The sequence below is a fragment of the Haplochromis burtoni genome, unplaced genomic scaffold (assembly GCF_018398535.1).
Source record: "Haplochromis burtoni strain Fernald_Lab_line unplaced genomic scaffold, NCSU_Asbu1 Contig_190, whole genome shotgun sequence".
Lineage (NCBI taxonomy): Eukaryota > Metazoa > Chordata > Actinopteri > Cichliformes > Cichlidae > Haplochromis > Haplochromis burtoni.
In genome coordinates, this window is record NW_024582551.1 from 57,891 (window position 1) to 76,103 (window position 18,213).

Sequence of the window (18,213 nt, forward strand, 5' to 3'; positions counted from 1 at the left end):
TTTCACATTCTGTCTCTCACAGTTGAAGTGTACCTCTGGTGCAAATTACTGACCTCTGTCATCATTTTAAGTGGGGGAACTTGCACAATCGGTGGCTGGCTAAATACTTTTTTGCCCCACTGTACATAGACTCCCGGCATCTGTACTAGGATGTACTTCATGCATGACGTCATGAAGTTTGACCGTAGAAAGGATTCTGGCAGGCGCATGCAGACAACCACACGCTGTCTGATCAGATTGCACTGATTTGCTGTGTTTGTCATAGCTCTGTAATTATTGTTTGATGGAATGTTTTCCAGGATTGACATCCTAGCGCCCTTGTTTTTTCTTGTTCTTTTAATTTCCTAATTTTATTATTATTTTTCAACACTTCTTTGTTTTAGAAGCAATACAAATAAAGTGTAGTGACATATATATTATTATCAACGTACACTACAGATGACTACTAGTGTACAGCTATGCAGACTATCCATCAGTCATCATTGATTGGAAGAGCAGAGGTGTAAATAATCACCAGTTATCAAACTGTGATGACCCTGCAGGGCCCTGCTGGGGACAATGGGGAACCTGGACCCAAAGGAACACCTGGTTTTCCAGGAAATCAGGTGCGTTCATCAACTAGGCTGTATTCATGCATCACTGACCAACGAGTTCAATTATGATGTACTGATTGTGTTTTTCTAATGAAGCATGTGTCTGATTAAAGGGAGTTTTGCATGAGGAAAAATACCAACATTGCTTCTTTTATTATTATTATTGCTTTAAAGGTCTTAGACATTTAAAGACTTTAGAAGTATTTCCAGTGGCTGCAACATAAAGAATGTTCAGTGTTTGCATGATGTGAATAGAGTGAACAGTGGCAGCTCTGCTCCTCCACAGGGTGAACATGGATCTGTTGGAGAACCAGGGCTACCTGGACGTCCTGGCCCTAATGGGCAGAAGGTGGGTGACATCGCTTCCTTTCTTTGCATTCAGGAAAGCTTTTAACCAGAATACCCATGTAGCCCGCGGGTAGAAGTCAAAACCCAACCCCTATCCAACTACAAGCTTTAATGGCCCCAATGAGATTTTGTGTCACAGTCTGGTTGAAGCAAACTGTGTGAATGTGAGTAGATAATAGTGGAAACAGACTTAATATTAGCTGAAAGCGAGCTGTTTATTGTAGGCTGGTAAACAGTAGTGATGGGCAGATGAAGCTTCATGAAGCACTGAAGCTTTTCATCCAATTGGTTCACCCCAACGCGAAGCTTCATGAAGCTTCATTTGCTCTAGCAGGACACCTACTGGACGTAAAAATAATAGCTGGCATGAATTTGAAGAGTGTGGCATTTTGCACACAGCCTGTAAATGTCAACAACAAAAGGAGTGTGTAAAACATGTATATTGTAGTGATGGCAGTATACTGTGTATATTTATAGTGGCAGTATGGAAAATGATTATTTGGAAATGCTTGAAATGGAAATGATCATTTACTGTGAGGTGAGGTGTGGTTGGGGTGTGGACAGTAGTTGTGCTTTTGTAACGTTGAGGTATGGACAGCTACACACTGAGGCTTTGAGCCTCAGTCCTGCCTGTTCACATTTTATTCTGTAAAAACTAAATTTTCACTGCTTTTATGACCTTTTTAGTGGGGAGAACATAGCTAGGATTTAATGATTTAACAAATCTTTTGAATCCTTTGTCCTCCACAATGCTAAATGGCTGTGAGTCCTCAATCACCATGCTGACCAGGTCTTCATCTATTTGAGATTGTTCTCCTGAGGAAAGACAATAAAGACAAAGCACAAATATAAATATCACACACGTAACTTATAACAGTTGTATAATATTGTTATATCATTTAGTAACATTACTGCATGCTATATTATCATTGCATTTGATGGCTCACCTGGTCTTGCTCCACAATCGGTGTTCCCCTTATTCTCATGCAAAGCTCTGTAGTGCCTAAGCATGGATGAGGTGTTGTTGTTATATCCCAGCTCCCTGGCACATAGCAAATTAAAAATTATATGATTACTCATGAAAGTGGCCACTTTCTCATTACTTTCATATATTGTTTTAGTAAGTATCCAAAACATACAAGTTTCATTATATAATTTTTCAAGGGATCTTATATCTGTTTTCACTCTTATATGCTTTTCATACAAGTTTCACACAAGACAGATACAAACTTTATAAGATTTATATATATCTTTTCCATATGGGAAGGACACTTTGAATATAATTACTGACAAAAGGATAGCAAACATAAATTGTATTGCACCATCAGTATTATGAAAATACATCTTCTGTAGAAATTTACATACCTTGTTGGGAGGAATAAGATCAAAATGTTCCCACACAGGGGAGGACATCCTCCTCTTCTTAGCTGGCTCCATTCTCTCCTGACTTTCTCTCCTCACTCTCATAAACCTCCAAACTGTCTCTAACTCTCACTAACCGCAACTCTCCATCAAACACCCACATTTTTGAATGAAGTCTGAGGGGTTTATATCGCTGTCATAGCTCGCGGCAAAGTTCGAACCACTTCATGAACCAGTCACGTGGTACAGCCGGGCAGCGAGGCTTCGGACGTCATCATTTTCAGCTCCTCCCATAAATGAAGCAAGCCTCGATACGCGCTTCGCGGAAACGCCCCCTCCATTACTCGACACAAGCTTCGAAGCCTCGATACAGAACGTCCCATCACTAGTAAACAGCACAAAAAGCGGAAACACATGGGGAAACAGCTGATTACAATGAACACAATGACGGCACAGGGGAAGTGAAACTAAACACAATGAACATGGGACACCAGACCTCTTCAAAATAAAACAGGAAGCATAATGACACGCAGACATGAAACACGTGAAGGCTGAGGGAGACTTAAACACACGGGGTGAAGACACCAGGGGACTGTAATAAACAACAGCAACCTCAGTATAACAGAAATGAACTTAGATAACCTGATGAACTTAAACATAAACCATAAACATCCAAATGTATAAAAACTCAAAACGCTGGGTCAAATGGCCTAGGATCGTGGCCATAAACCACAGCAGCAGTTTAAACGTTTAAAATGCGAATAAAACTGGATTCAGCCTGTAAATAATGTACTCTTTATTTATAAATGGAAAGATATTTTGGCAGGGTTTTGTTGGATGGGGGTGTAAATTCTGATGGAGAAATGTCCATGGTTGTTATTTAAGGGCCAACCAGGAGAACCAGGTGTGAAGGGTGCTCTGGGACCACCAGGACCCAGAGGAATGCCGGTAGGATCCCGAACATGAGCTGAGCTTCTGTATATCTGTAATTCAATGCAGTTATCTCATGCAAGACTTTCTCTGTGTTCAGGGTCTGGATGGTCGTGACGGGTTTGGACCTGAAGGACCGAAAGGTTCAAAGGTAGAGCTGAACCTTAATTTGACATCAACCAACAAAAACTGAATGAATTCTGTTTTCATCAACAATGAAAAGCAGTAAGAAGAACGCCACATGGTTTTAGTTTCAGCTATTCGTTTGATGGAGGAGAAGATGTTCTGGTTCTCTCAGGATACACCGTGGTTTGTGTCACTGGTGACCCGCACCCAAGCTCTGTGCTGGCACAATCCAAAATGTTCCCTCCCAAGTTTTCATAAGAACCTGAAGAACCTCAGTTTTACCAGGATTCAGAAAAAGGAACGTTCGTCCATTTTTCATTGGCGGTGGTGAAGTGATTGAGGTCTGGGAGGCTGTTGAGATTTGGGGGCTTAGTGGAAAAATACAGCTTAGTATCATCTGCATAGGCATGGGGATGTCTTTGGTGCTGTTCAGCTGGACAATGATGTGGGTAAAACAGATTTACACATGTGGCCGAACATTTTAGAAAGTCTTTGTTGTCTTAATCGTGAAATCGTTGCTTCTTCCTTTCTCTGTACAGGGAGATGCTGGTTTTCCTGGTTACCCTGGTTTACCGGTGAGTCCTTCCATTTTCCACACACTAAAACTTTGATGCCACCATGTGGTTCAGCCAAAGTAAGCTAGAAGTATGTTGGACTCTGTGGTGATTGAGACACGGCATTTTGTCTTCAGGGCGATGACGGTGCGAAGGGACCGAAAGGGTATCCAGGATCCAAGGGGAACCGGGGTCGTGGGGTAAGAAAGGTTTCTTTGATGTCGCGTCACTGAGACGTTGGCTTTTTGCTGCTTCTGTGATTTATGTGTGACCCATACAGGGGAACTCAGGCATGCCAGGAAAACCAGGTGAGCCTGGAGGTGACGGATATCCAGGACACAAAGTACGTTTAAACTGCATCTTCACCTGCCTACCTTCACTCTCATTAGCACGTCTAATAATTCTTTGAATGATGTTATCTTCTAAGCAAATCTTCCAATAAGAAAAAGCTCATTTAGTTTTTAAATTAAATTAGACAGAGGACATATTAAAAGATGGAGCTGCCAGGCAGGATGAAAAGAGAAAGACCTCATAGAGGTTTCATGGATGTATTTGGCGAGATCATGCAGAGGGTTGCTGTGACAGAGCAGGATGGTATCTGAGCTGGAGGCAGATGGCTGTGAGCACGTCCTGGTTACTGATGGACGATTTCAGTTCAAAAAGCTGGTAATGACACAGCATCACAAATTGCTGGGATCACTGTCCATAGGAACAGACATCACACAAGATCCATCCATGACTGGCAGACTCCAGCAGTAACGCTGCATCCTGTTCCGTTGTCAGGGAGGGACCACATCAAAGTAAAACCGGCACCATGTAAAGGAAGCGGGTCATCACCCTGTGGAAGCCACAGATAAAAGTCACATTTGATTATCCTCCCAAATAAACTTACAATAATCTCTGTTTTTCCTCCATCCAGGGCCCGAAAGGTCCTCCTGGGAGCAGAAGCCTGCCTGTAAGTCCACCTTTAAATCGCTTCACCTGCTTAAAATAAATATGTGGTTACAAAGAACATTTTCTGTTGTCTCAGGAATGCGAACTGATCAACAAAATCAGAGACAACTGTGGTAAGTGTCATCGCTTTAAACACGTTTGCAAAACAATGATCAGCTGTTTGTTTATGAGTTTTTATGTAGAGGATGGAAACTAAAACGAACGTTTGTGGAAACAAGCTGCAGAGTACGAGCGCTGTGATAAGTGAATGTGTTTCTGCTTCACACAGCTTGTTCACACGGTACGTACGTCTCCTCTTAGTGAGAACAAACATGGTGAGTACAGTGCAAAGACTTTGTCCACAGATGCCGACTGACTGAGATCATCGGGACATATTTGCACCTTTTTATCTGAAACTGTCTCCAACTGCTTGGTGGATTTTACTGAGTAGCAGAAGTCCTTTGTAACTTGTAACTAGTCGTCTTTGAGTATCTGTTAATCGGCCTGAGCGTGTTTCCAACACCTCGGTCGTTTGACTTCAGCTCTTCCTGACGTTACCTCCTCCAGGTGAGTCACAGTGTCCGGCCTACCCCACCGAGCTGGTGTTCGGCTTGGACATGTCTGACGACGTGACTCCGACGGCCCTCGAGAGGCAGCGCTCCGCCCTCCTCCACCTGCTGGAGGACTTGAGCATCGCTGAGAGCAACTGTCCACAAGGCGCTCGCGTGGCTGTGGTTGGATACAGCGCCTACACCAAGTACCTGATCCGCTTCCAGGACTACCATCGCAAGACTGCGCTGATAGAAGCTGTGAAGAACATCGCCCTAGAGAAGACGTCCAACAAACGCCAGCTGGGCGCCGCCATGCGCTTTGTGGGTCAGAACATCTTCAAACGAGTGCGAGCTGGGTTCATGGTGAGGAAGGTGGCCGTGTTTTTCACCAATGGAGCGTCTCAGGACAACACTGACATTCTTGCTGCCATTATGGAGTACCGGGCTCTGAACATCGTCCCAGCAGTCATCTCCCTGAGGAACGTTCCCGCGATTAATCAGGCGATGGAGGTGAGTTTGATTTAGCCTCCATCAGGTCCATGGTGAACATGCTAAAATTAGACGATACATTACAAATGAATTCTCAAACATGTTTCACAGTTTTTCTGTTGTTGGAAAAAACGATGTTGATGAATTAACCTGAACACTTTAAACTGCACCATCATGCACAAAATCATCTTTCATTTAGTCTGACTTAAAACCTGACTGAGACCATCTGGGGATGGGAACCAAAAACAGCTTTTGTAGGAAACCTGTTCCCAACGCTCCGATTCCTGGGAATCGTGTGGCTGCACTCTCTCGACGATCAGCTGGTTACAGTTCACGCGTCAGAGGAGGAAAATAGCGATGCAGCCTAATGCATGGACATTTATCTTTATTGTACAAAAGACAAATGGAAAAGAGGAAAAGTGCGTCCGGGACAAAAACAACTGCGTGATGTTGCTGATGCTGCCCAGACAGACTTTACCTTCCACAGGTAACAAACAGCAGTCGGGCTGCAGCCTCCCTGTCTACCTGCTCACGTTTCTAAAGTAGAATCAGTCTTTGCTTCGTGTTCTGCTAAGAGAAAGATCTCAGAGATGTGAGTCCTCGTTAGGGATTTGCTTTGGTGCAGCCTGAGGTTCATGTTACTAAACTGTGGTTGTGAGACAGCTTTTTTTAATGTAACAGGTAGTGAAGCAAATTACTTTTTCCCAGGAGCAATCAAGTAGCAAACTGCGTTACCTTTAAGAAAAGTGTTCTGGTGTCTTGTTAATCATTTTACCTTGACTCTGGATTCTGTAGAAAGAATAGAGCCTGGAATCTGAAGTGCGTGACTCCCTGGGGTAGCTCAAACACACAGCTTTGATCAGAAAACTCATAAACTGGACATTATTTTATACAACCGACAAGGATTCAGGGTCACCCCAACTATCAGTTTCTTCTTTAGTCTGAAGTACTGAAGTAATAATCTGTAACCAAATATTATGTCTTGTTTGTTATAACAAATGAGAACTGCTTATTAACAGTTTTTAAATGAATTCAAACTGTGTCTTTGGTTGGTTAATAAGCTGAAGTGCTGCCACTCCTCCTCCTCGGCCTGTGCGATGAGGAGTCTGGCTGTGACTCAGTGGGTCAGGATAACTCAGTATGTTGATACCAGCATGGACTAGCGTAGATGAAAAGGTTAATAAATGAAATGGGAGCTGCTGTTACGATTGAGGTGGAGGACTCACACGCAGGACTCTGATGCACACCGGGTGTATATACAAAAAGGTGAGGGGTCAGGGCTCCAGGGAAATCCAGGGGCAAAGTGCTCATTCCTCTTCAGGCAATCCACACACGCGACCAGCCTCTCTCTCCGACACTCACCACACAGGAAGCAGTCCAGGGAGTCTGTACACAGGGAAACGTACTGAAGGTTTCTGTTTGAGGCTACACTTCCTCCTCGTAGTCACCAAACTGGCCTGATTTCCCACTTTGGACACAGTCAACCAGGCCAACAGTACCTTTGCAAAGCACCACAGGGCCTGGCTGGCTCTGTGGGGAGCCAGGCCTCCAGAGCTACAACCAGGCGACCAGGTGCTAAAGGAGGCAAAGGAATAATTGGACAACCGACAAAGTGAGCAGAAGAGAGCCAGCTTCTCAGACAGTTACTGCTGATGTTGCTGCTCTTTAGACAACTGAACAAGCACCACTGATGTGGTGCACCAGGAGCAGGAAGTGATGCAATAATGCAGCGAGCGTGCCACCCTATCTGTCCACAAAACCTACCATGCCTCTCAGTGTGAACATACAGGAGTGTGGAGTCGATATCGTAATATCTGGTTTGGATGAAGATGGGACTTCATAAATCAGTAAGCACTGTTACAGCAACGGCGCCCTGAGATTATTGGAGTGTTGGCCTTGGATTAAAACACATTTGGCTCTTGATGCTACGGTCAGGGTGTCCCCGTTTCCTTTTTAGACCTTACAGTGTGATGACTTCTGGAGGGTTCCACGGTTTCATCATCCCCCTTTTAAACTCTTTGCTCTCACTTGAGCCAATACATCTGGGACCTTCTCAGCACATGATGTGAGGGCCTTTTTCCCAGCCTGTTTGGCCTGCAAGCACAAAGTCGTTCCAGCTCATTGTGCACTTAGTCTCCCTGTGCGGCTCCAGTTATGTTTACAGTGTGTAGCCAGAAGTTAGTGTACAACAGGAAGAAACAGCTGCGGTGCCTGAAGCCTTCTCTCATGGCTGTCAGTTATAAAGCACATACAAGACAGATGGACCGAAGAGGGAAAGTTTAATAAAACATCATTTTCTTTAAGCTGCTTGTCGTCTTCCTCAGCGTCGAAGAGGAATTCTGTTTGTCATGAACGAGCGAAGCGGTCGGTAACGGTAGCTGCTGTCTCCTCTCAGGCTGACGACACAGGAAACTCCATCTTCACGGTGCTGAGGAGGCCACAGGAGCCGGCTGCTGACCTGAGGAGGGTCAAGAGCTGTGCCGTCTGTTACGGTAACGACTGATGCTCATATCTCATCTGCACTGCACACTTTTTTAGTTCGAGTTAGATGAGCTGTGTGGGATCAAAGTGAATATGAGGAAGCTTGACTTTACAGTCCTCTTAAAAATGTAAATCGCCACATCTCACTGCTCTCAGGACGTGCGGCTACTTTTATTGATGCCATTATCGGCTCTGCAGCAGGTGACTGTGATAGTAGGTAGGGGTGGGACTTTATTTTGGTGGGCACAGCATGCGGCCAATCGCAAGCAAAGACAGACTGGGATCATACCGATATGTGACAGAAGGAAGGGGGCCGACACTCCGAGGCAGCAAGTGTAGCTTCAGGCCGAGTGCACAGACAGAAACACAGGGCTGAGACCGCAGAGCTGAGTGCAGAGTTCTTAAAGCTGGCCTGGTTTTATTTTCAGCCATTTTTCCACGATGGAGAACAAAACGTTTCAACTTGTCCAGGCCTTAAACGTGATGCGTGTTCTCCCCTGCGAGTCTCACAGCCCTGAATGTGCACTTGAAGCCATTTTTGATTCTAACTTGTTGGATCTGCTGCTCACCGCAAACAAGCTGCTGCAGTTTTACGACTTTTCCTGCTGATTAAAACCTCCCTGAGTCATTAAGCAATAACAAATGAAAGGTTTTTATACGACTGCAGTTAAAAACAAAACTTCCAGAACTTTTTCTGTGATTTCACACATTTCTTTCTTTGTTCATCGTGTAGAAAAACAGTTAAATATTTAACTTCTGTACACTCACAGAGACTTTGGTTGATACATAACTTTATGCCTTTAGGTGTCTAATCCTTCCCTGGATGAAAAACAGTTACACAATATCAGACTTGTTTGTTTCAGTTTTGGTAATACATGAGAAAAATCACTTTTTACAATGAAGTTAACGTTAAATACACGAGCAGCGTATGTGGATGAATAAAGGTGTTTTCAGTGGCTGCTGCTGTCTCTGCAGACCCCTGCAGGCGTGCAGAGGAGTGCGCCTTCATCCAGGAACCAGTGCTGCCTCAGCAGGCGGATGTGGACCTGGTCATGGTGCTGGACAGCTCCAGGGAGATCCAGGCCGATGAATACGCCGGTGCCCGGCAGCTGCTGAGCTCTGTGGTGGAGCAGCTGGCCGTGAGTCCACAGCCCCGCCGAGCCGGCCGCCAGGCCCGAGTAGCTCTGGTCCAACAGAGCACCAAGGTGGAGTTCGGCCTGCAGACCTACCAGAACGCTGGAGACATGAAGACGTACATGATGCAGAACATGCAGCGGCAGGGCGGCTCTTTGGCGCTGGGACAGATGCTGGACTACACCCTGAGGGAGGTGCTGCTGAAGGCCGGCCAGTCGCGCAGCAAGAGGGCCGTCCTGACTGTGGTGGGCACCAAGACGGCCTACAGAGACCAGGCCAAGCTGCGCTACATCTCCCAGAAGGCCAAGTGTGAGGGGGTGGCGCTGTTTGTGGTGGCGGTGGGTGATCGTTACAACCGGATGGAGGTGGAGGAGCTGGCCAGCGTGCCGATACAGCAGCACCTGATCAGACTCGACAGGCTGAAGGCCGACGAGCAGGGCTACGCCCAGCGCTTCATCAGGGTCTTCCTCTCCGCCCTCAACAGTAAGAGCACGCTCAGATCTCCCTGTCGTCTGTAACCAGACACACACTGACGGGCTGTTCGGGTTTATTTCAGAGGGACTCAACGCTTATCCTCCACTCCCATTTAAACTGACCTGCAGCCAGCTGTCAGAGCCAGGCGACACTCTGGACACGAACAGGTAACACTTTCCACAGACTCACACAGACTCACACAGACTCACACAGACTCACACAGACTCACACTGACTCACACAGCTTTGTCATCAACAACACATCTGTGTAGCTCACACAAACACACCTTAAAGCAGATAACCCATAAGCTGGAGACAATGTCATCTCTTACTGTTTGGCACTAATTAACTGGAATAAGTTTCTCTTTGTTGCTTAATGAACTTCTTCACAAATAAATTGAGGACAATAAGAACAACCCTCAGTTTCTCTTCAGCTCTGTAGCCAGGCTGACAAACAGTCAGAGCTCTGTTGAGCCAACCATCCCTTTAACCTTAACTTCAGCAGTCTTAGCTAATTATAGGCCAATCTCCAACCTTCCTTTATATCAAACATCCTTGAAAGAGTAGTTGTCAAACAGCTAACAGATCATCTGCAGAGGTTTATTTGAAGAGTTTCAGTCAGGTTTCAGAGCTCAGCACAGAAACAGCTTTACTGAAGGTTACAAATGATCTTCTTATGGCCTCTGACAGTGGACTCATCTCTGTGCTTGTCCTGCTAGACCTCAGTGCAGCGTTCGATACTGTCGACCATAATATCCTATTAGAGCGATTAGAACATGCTGTAGGTATTACAGGTACTGGCTGCAGTGGTTTGTATCATATCTATCTAATAGACTCCAGTTTGTTGTAAATGGGCCCTTCCCTGAGCCTGGTTCTGCTGGAGATTTCTTCCTGTTAAAAGGGAGTTTTTCCTTCCCACCGTTGCCAAGTTCTTGTTCATATGAGGTCGTCTGATTGTTGGGTTTCTCTGTAGTATTTCTATGCCTTGAAATATAAAGCACATAAATGTTAGTAAACAGCAGTTTCGGAGCAGCAATAATTAAACGTGTTATTCAGAAAGCTATTGGCTCAGCGAGTGCCGCTGCTCTGTGTCCAGTCAGGGCTCAGCAGACTGGGAGCTGGAGATTTCCGATCAGCCGAGAAACTGGTTCCAGGAGCAGACGGGAATCTTGGCAAGAAACCTGAGCATCATCAACACTCTGAGCAAAAGAAAGAGGTCGTTTTCAGGAGCTGACCTCACAGGTAGAGCACTCACACACACACATAAACACACACACACACACTCACTAATTAGTGCTCAGTAACATTCAAAAACAAAGAAAAGCATCTGCACTTTCAGTTTCTTGAAGACGTTTCACCCGAGAAGCTTCTTCAGTTCTCAGACCGACTGGTGGAGCGTCCCAGATTTTTAAGCCCTGTGGGAGTGTCCCTACGAGGGTCGTGGACCTCCTATTGATCCTCTGCCTGGGTGTGAAAATGGGTGGGGGTCACAATCAACCAAGATGTTGGGTGAACCCACACGTGTAAAGAAAGCTCTTAAAACATGCGGTTATCCTAATTGGGCTTTCATCAAATCAGCAAAGAGGCTGATTCCCTGAGGTCAGAATGCCCAGGATGTGATTGGGTGTTAAGGCGTCAGGAATGAAATCACATGATAGGGTGGAGTTAGGTTTCACCCAAACCCTTGGCTGATTGTGACCTGCACCTGTTTTCATACCTCGGCTCGTGTGATTAGGTACAGGATCATTAGGGGGTCCGTCGTCCCCTCTTGGGCCGGGGCTTAAACCAGTTGCTCTAAGAACTGAAGAAGCATAAACGTCTTCAAGCAACTTAAAGAAGTCCAGACGCTTTTCTTTCCAAGCTCCTCAGACTACGATGAGCTGGATGACTGAGAACCTTTACAGACATGTTTCTAATTAGTTAAAAACAAACAGATTTTAACCACGAATGGTTCACATTCAGTCGTCAGTGAGTCCACATCATTAACAAGCACACACTCGGATCACTGGCCTGTTTATGGCCGTCTGTGTTGCTGTTTATTTCTCCCCTGTGGGTGTAACTCAGCCTGTGGTGTTGTAAAGTGCTCTAATGAAACCTGCTTCACTGAAGCTCTGCAGCTTTAGCTCGCACTCCCTGCTGACTGTTTGGTCTCTGACAGATGTGGACGTGGAGCCGACGAAGCAGCTGGACAGCTTTGTTTCCACAGGTGAGCATCCACCTGCTCTCAGTCACACTGTCCTTTCTCTTCCTCGCTACGATGACGGGAAGAATGCTGAGTTTGAGGAACGCAGATAATCTCGGTGACATCGCACCTGCAGTCTGCAATCATCAAATAGGGAGACATTGACCAAAACATGAGCCACAAACATTCAGCCTACTTCAGTTTAACCAGCCGAGAACTGAGGGAAAGTCTTTTAGTGGGGTAGCTCAAACCGGTCAAAAGATACAGACTAAAATTAATTCCCCTTCAGACGACATAAACGGTGGCACGGTGGTTAGCACTAGGGATGGGTACCGGTGTCCGGTGCCATGATGGCACCGGTTCTGACATAAACGGTAGTAACCAGACCGAAAAGCAGCGCACATTTCGGTGCTTTATTTCGGTGCTTTTTTTTCCTGAGCTGTGATACACTTTAGATTCTAGCCAATCATTTTACGTTTCCGAGGATAGTAGGCGGGGCCAGGTACGTACGTTCTTGTTAGAGCAGAGCTACAGATTAAAAATGTCCAAGGCGAAGCGGTCAAAGTCTGGCTGTACTTCACAGCAAAATATGCAAACTCAGCAGCAACAAGTGCTTTAAGCTGATACTGTGATACTGTCAAAGGAGGTAACACCTCAAATCCGATGAAACACCTGGCGACGCATAGCGTTTTTTTTAAAAGCCAGAAATGCGCCGTATTTGATAGCTTGCTGCGAGACCTCACACCGAGCACATCTACTGCGGGTGGGTTGCCTGTTATGCAACATCCCCCAAAAACACGAAGAGGAGAGTCCTGGCCCCTAGCCCTGCCAGTGTAGCAGAAATGATGACGGATGATGTGGCAGCAGCCCGTTCTTCTCTGCGTGAGTAGCTAATTTACGTTGAGTAGGCTAACCACGTTATTACATTAATGCATGTAAGGTGAACTAGCAAACATCATCATAGCTACATGCGGCTGTCTTCTTGTTTGATGGCAGATACTCCCTTCACCCTGGCCAAAAAGGCTAAAATGACCAAAGAAAAAGTGGAAAACAGTTAAACATGAGAGGTTTTTGGACAAAGTTTGTGTTTTTTCCATTGTTTAAGCACTGCTTCCAGCCAAGAGTGATACCATATATGCCCCATAGCTGCAGAAAAGGCTAACATTGTTATCTTTTTACAAAAAACAGCTGAACATGAGAGGTTTTTGGACCAATTTTGTGTTCTCCATTCTTTAAGCACCGGTTTGAGCACCGTTTGAGCACCGGCACCGTTTCAAAAGTACCGATTTGGCACCGGTATCGGATAAAACCTAAACGATACCCATCCCTAGTTAGCACTGTTGCCGCACAGCAAGAAGGTCCTGAGTTCAATTCCACCATCAGGCCTTTCTGTGTGGAGTTTGCATGTTCTCCCCGTGTTTGCGTGGGTTCCCTCCGGGTACTCCGGCTTCCTCCCACCGTCCAAAGACATGCAGCTTGTGGGGATAGGTTAATTGGATAATCCAAATTGCCACTAGGTGTGAATGTGCGAGTGAATGTGAGTGTGAATGGTTGTCTGTCCCTGTGTGTTAGCCCTGCGACAGACTGGCGACCTGTCCAGGGTGTACCCCGCCTTTCGCCCTATGACAGCTGGGATAGGCTCCAGCGCCCCCCGCGACCCTGAAAAGGATAAGCGGAAGCGAATGGATGGATGGACGACATAAACGAGTGTGCTGGGTGTCAGGAGGTTACAGTGTTATTAGTAAGAAGCACAGCTGCACTTTGCAGCTCGATACATAAACTGTGCCCAGTGTCCTGCTAGCCTACCGTGTGAGGACAACAACTGATATTTCCAGCCTTCAGAGCAGACGGCAGATATCTGAGCTCAGACTTCCTGTTCAGTTCACTCTTCATTGTTTATGCATTTAATAATAGTCTGCAAAAATCAAATCAAACACCCTGGCAAAGAAGGCCCAGAGCTGCTGCTCTACCCTCCTCAGTGGAGAGCGTGATCCTCCTGCCAGGTGTTTGTACTCAGGGGCCACGACTGAGAGCAGGAAGGCTGCCTGAGGGTCATTAACACCCCCCAAAAAATCACTGGCTGCCCTCTGACACACCTGGAGGCCATCGCCAGATCCTCCTGTCTCAAGTAAACCAGGGCCATCACAGGTGACCCCGCCCACCACCTGTTTGACCCACTGCTCTCTGGTCTGCGCCTCAGGTCAGTCAGCTGCCACACCTCCAGACTCACTAACAGCTTCTCCCCCGACCCCTGCCCACCAATCTGAGTGACCCTCATCACTCAGGACGCTCACACACTCACATTCCTCTAGAGCAGGGGTCGCAACCTGCGGCTCTTTAGTCCTTATACTGCGGCTCCACGTGGTTTGGGAAAAAATGACAAGTAACTGAAGTGTATTTTAATTGTCTTGGTTCTTTTTTAACTTGTAGTTCGAAATTGGAAGATTATCGTGATCTTGAAATACAAAAATAAAATTATATGTTAGTATTCTTCATCGCTCAAAATAACCGTACCCGCCGAAGCGCCGTGCATTTATCGAGGCTTTCAACCCCAGGCAGGCCAAGCATGGATCTTTGGATCCACAAACGTATGTGACGCAGCTCCTCCATGAACTATGGTAACAACAAGCTGGGTCCAAACTGCTCTTTGGGTGTTAAAGGTTGCTGACCCCGATCTGTCTGCTATGTATTCCTGAAGCCCTTTACTATTTATATATTTTCTTCCTCCGTTGCAGAGCGCCCATAATTTTGCACATGTACAATGACAATAAAGGGCTCTTCTATTCTTCTGTTCTGTTTTATTAAGTTAGTTTTTCTGTGAGCTGATTTTGCCTCCTCGCTCCTGTCACCTCTTGCAGGCATCTGCTTCCTCGGCAAGGATGCTGGCGACTGTGTGAATTACACCGTCAGGTGGTTCTTCGACCACAAACGCAGCGTCTGCTCCCGTTTCTGGTACAGCGGCTGCGGAGGCAACGAAAACCGCTTTGCGACGCAGGCAGAATGTGAGAGAGTTTGTCTGTCAAAGCACAGATGAGGCGCCGGGCCACCGATCTGCACTGAGAGCTGACACAGCAGCAGAGCGACCTCAGAGCAGCTTCGTCCACAGTGGGTTTTGTTCTGGGCAGTTAAAGTGTAAAGACTTAAACACACACAAGGAGCCGCCTTGTCCTCCACCCATGTATGGTTAGTTTAGTTCACTCCTCTGAAACTACTTTACTGAAATGGAATAATCTTTTCTATGTCACAGGGTGCTATTTTTAAAGGTATTTTCATTTTTAAATACTTTAAATGCTTCCAAGAGAAGACATCACGAGAATGTGTTGAAAAATGATTTTATGCCTAAAACCTTTATGAATTATGTTTAACAGATGCTAAAGGAAGCAGGACTGTGATGCAAATTTCTACCAGGCGTTGGTGCAGTGCCTTTGCAGCTGCAGCCGGGCAAACAAAATCTGTGAGAAAATTTAGAAACATCAAAAACTAAAGTTAAAACAACGCCAGCTCAAGAAACGCTGCCCCCTGCTGTTGAAAATATTAAAACCTGCCTTTAAAATCCAAATATTTCCAAAGCTCGCAGGTGCCTTGAAGCAGCTCCTCTGAAACAGCTGCATGTATTTTGTACTGTTTGTTTCTGAATAAAAGTTTGTGTTTAGATAAAAGTCCGACATGTGTCCGTGTCTGTGTGCCTATTCAGGATTTCAGTGAAAACAACCCAAACCTGACATTAAAAGAGATAAACGCAGCACAACAAAGTTTAAAACATTATCCACCTGATATGTTAAAGCTCATATTAAATATTCAGTGCTCTGAGCTCCATCGCTTCCATCGCTTCCTGTTAAAAACAGTCTTTTCATACAACAGTTTTTGAACTTAACGGGTTTTCCTTTGGATAATTTACTGTACAACGAGTTACATAACAGTGACAGGATGATAGAGTGGTTTACTGGGATGCACCATCGTGAAGGCTGGAGTTATCCTCCAGACTGGTATCTGATGTTTTTGTGATCACACGCTCAAAGACTTTATCACAGGTCATTTTTTATTGTGAAGAAAGATGGAAACACAAACATCACCATCAGCCTGAAATCTCATGGTTTATTTATTTGATCATTTTAAGACTTCGAGCTCAGTAAACTGGTGTCTATTAGACAAGTTGTGGTTTTTGCTGAGGTCTTTAAACATTTAAACAAACAAACCAAATGTGAGCACAGAAGTAATAACAGGTTCACAGTAACTCACCTGAAAGGAGTTTCCCCCCTCTGTTGGTAAAAAGCAGGTTTAATACCATGATACATAACACAGGACGATGCTGCTCTGCCTCGTGGGATTCTTCAGCGTTCCTGAAACACTGACTACACTACTCGGGCCCGCAGAGCAAAAGTAATGATTTTATTCCACCTTATTTTATTTCTATAATACAAAGAAAGATTAGTGTGATTATTCATTTGTGTTAAGTCTTTTTGTTTTATTGGATTCCAGCCTTTGTAAAAGAAAATCATGCGTCTTTGGGTTTGAAGGCTGTCACATGACCTTCAGCGCCGACGGTGTCACCGCTCCAGGACGGTCCACCAGCAGCGCTACGAGCCAAAGGGAGCATCATCAGGAAGCAGGCATGTCCCTCACTTTGCACAGACTGTAAAGGTGAAATGTGATGTTATTCATTAGTCTGTGAATTCCAGTTTTGCCCCATTAAAAATGCACAGAAAGATATTTAACCAGCGTGAAAAACTCCAGGCAGACGTCACAGGCAGCACAGAGCGGACCCAAACGCAGACTCATGCACTGAAACATGAACTCAAAATACAGCTTTACTGCTCAGAATGGAAAAGGGAATACAAAACGATACTGGGAACACTGGGAAATGCACACAACCATGACCTTCACAATAAAACAGGAAACAGAGGAACATGAGACAGAGGGCAAAGACACGAGGGGAAATCTAATAAACTGAATAAACCTTGGACCTAAAACACAAATAGTAACACAACATGACAAAGGACACAAGGAACTCCAAACACTGGGTGATATGACCGAGACCATGACCCACAGGCCTGTCACAGGTTTCCTAACGTGTTCTCAGCCTGTATGTATGTAGTGAGCTACAAAGGGGTTAGCAATAGACATAAAAATATTAATTTGAAAGTACTCACAGTCATAGATCAAGAGATTAGATTCATAATTATTAAATGATCTATACTTGACAAGAAGCTGTGTATCGTAAGTGAATATGGCCTAAATGTTGACGACGCCTCATTCTTCCACTGCACTCTCTGAACACCTAAATTACTCACTCGACCTCATCTTCGGACTAAATAGAGAGAAAGGCTCAACACAGCAGGAAGTCAGCGCAGTCCACAAATATAATCAAACTGTAGACGAGCGATGCTGGGCTTTGCGACTTTGGCGCTCCCTTCACCCCAACAGTAAGGAATATTCTTTCTTTCTCACGGTTAGCGCTGGCCAACCGTGGGGATGTGGGAGTGAAGACCCAGATGCAGGACTCTTAATGATGACGAGTGCGTTTATTTACAGCGATGTAAACAGTTCATTGGCTCTCGTGCCACGTCTTCTTCCCAACTGCCTCGTGCTCTCTGCTCCCGTGTCTCTGCACACATTTTAAAGAGTTAACTGGAAATTTTTATTTGCAACTTTACACAAAACTCCCCAACAGCCTGTGTCCGAACAAATGAGCAAACATCGTCCAGCGTCTGTCTCCTGAGGGGCACCAGGCAGGGATGCCCACTCTCCCCTTCACTGTTTGCAGTGTTTGTCGAAACACTAGCAGCAGCAATTAGACAGAATACAGTGATTAAGGGCATAAAATGTAAACATAAAATCAGTCTATGTGCAGACGATGTGTTGCTTTCTCTCCAAAACTCACAACAGATGCTTCAGTGTGACCAGAAAATCCTTTTGATTCACAAGTCAAACATGTAAATCCACCTCTAATGAGGAAGATGACGGGAGGAGCCGGAGGAGGTGCCACCTTTCCTCCTCCACCCCCGCCATCGCCCCTCTCCTCCTCTAAAAGCAGCCCTGAGCTGCAGCTCTGGATCA

At 45.5% G+C, this 18,213-nt stretch overlaps 1 protein-coding gene across 2 annotated transcripts in view; it reads left to right on the forward strand.

The window, feature by feature from the left end:
* The window catches only part of LOC102296724 (collagen alpha-6(VI) chain), a 50,927-nt gene extending 35,114 nt beyond the window's left edge, over positions 1-15,813 (forward strand). The window contains exons 24-40 of one of the 2 annotated variants that reach the window (XM_042225961.1): positions 543-605; positions 880-942; positions 3,189-3,251; positions 3,334-3,384; positions 3,899-3,934; positions 4,051-4,113; positions 4,194-4,256; positions 4,833-4,868; positions 4,944-4,980; positions 5,136-5,147; positions 5,414-5,907; positions 8,282-8,378; positions 9,343-9,984; positions 10,058-10,142; positions 11,071-11,216; positions 12,133-12,180; positions 15,015-15,813. In XM_042225961.1, coding sequence (XP_042081895.1) covers positions 543-605; positions 880-942; positions 3,189-3,251; positions 3,334-3,384; positions 3,899-3,934; positions 4,051-4,113; positions 4,194-4,256; positions 4,833-4,868; positions 4,944-4,980; positions 5,136-5,147; positions 5,414-5,907; positions 8,282-8,378; positions 9,343-9,984; positions 10,058-10,142; positions 11,071-11,216; positions 12,133-12,180; positions 15,015-15,190 — 2,175 coding nt within the window. In that variant the 3' untranslated portion in view covers positions 15,191-15,813. The remainder of the gene's footprint in view (positions 1-542; positions 606-879; positions 943-3,188; positions 3,252-3,333; positions 3,385-3,898; positions 3,935-4,050; positions 4,114-4,193; positions 4,257-4,832; positions 4,869-4,943; positions 4,981-5,135; positions 5,148-5,413; positions 5,908-8,281; positions 8,379-9,342; positions 9,985-10,057; positions 10,143-11,070; positions 11,217-12,132; positions 12,181-15,014) is intronic. The other variant, XM_042225962.1, reaches the window with a different exon arrangement.
* Positions 15,814-18,213: the final 2,400 nt, after the last annotated feature.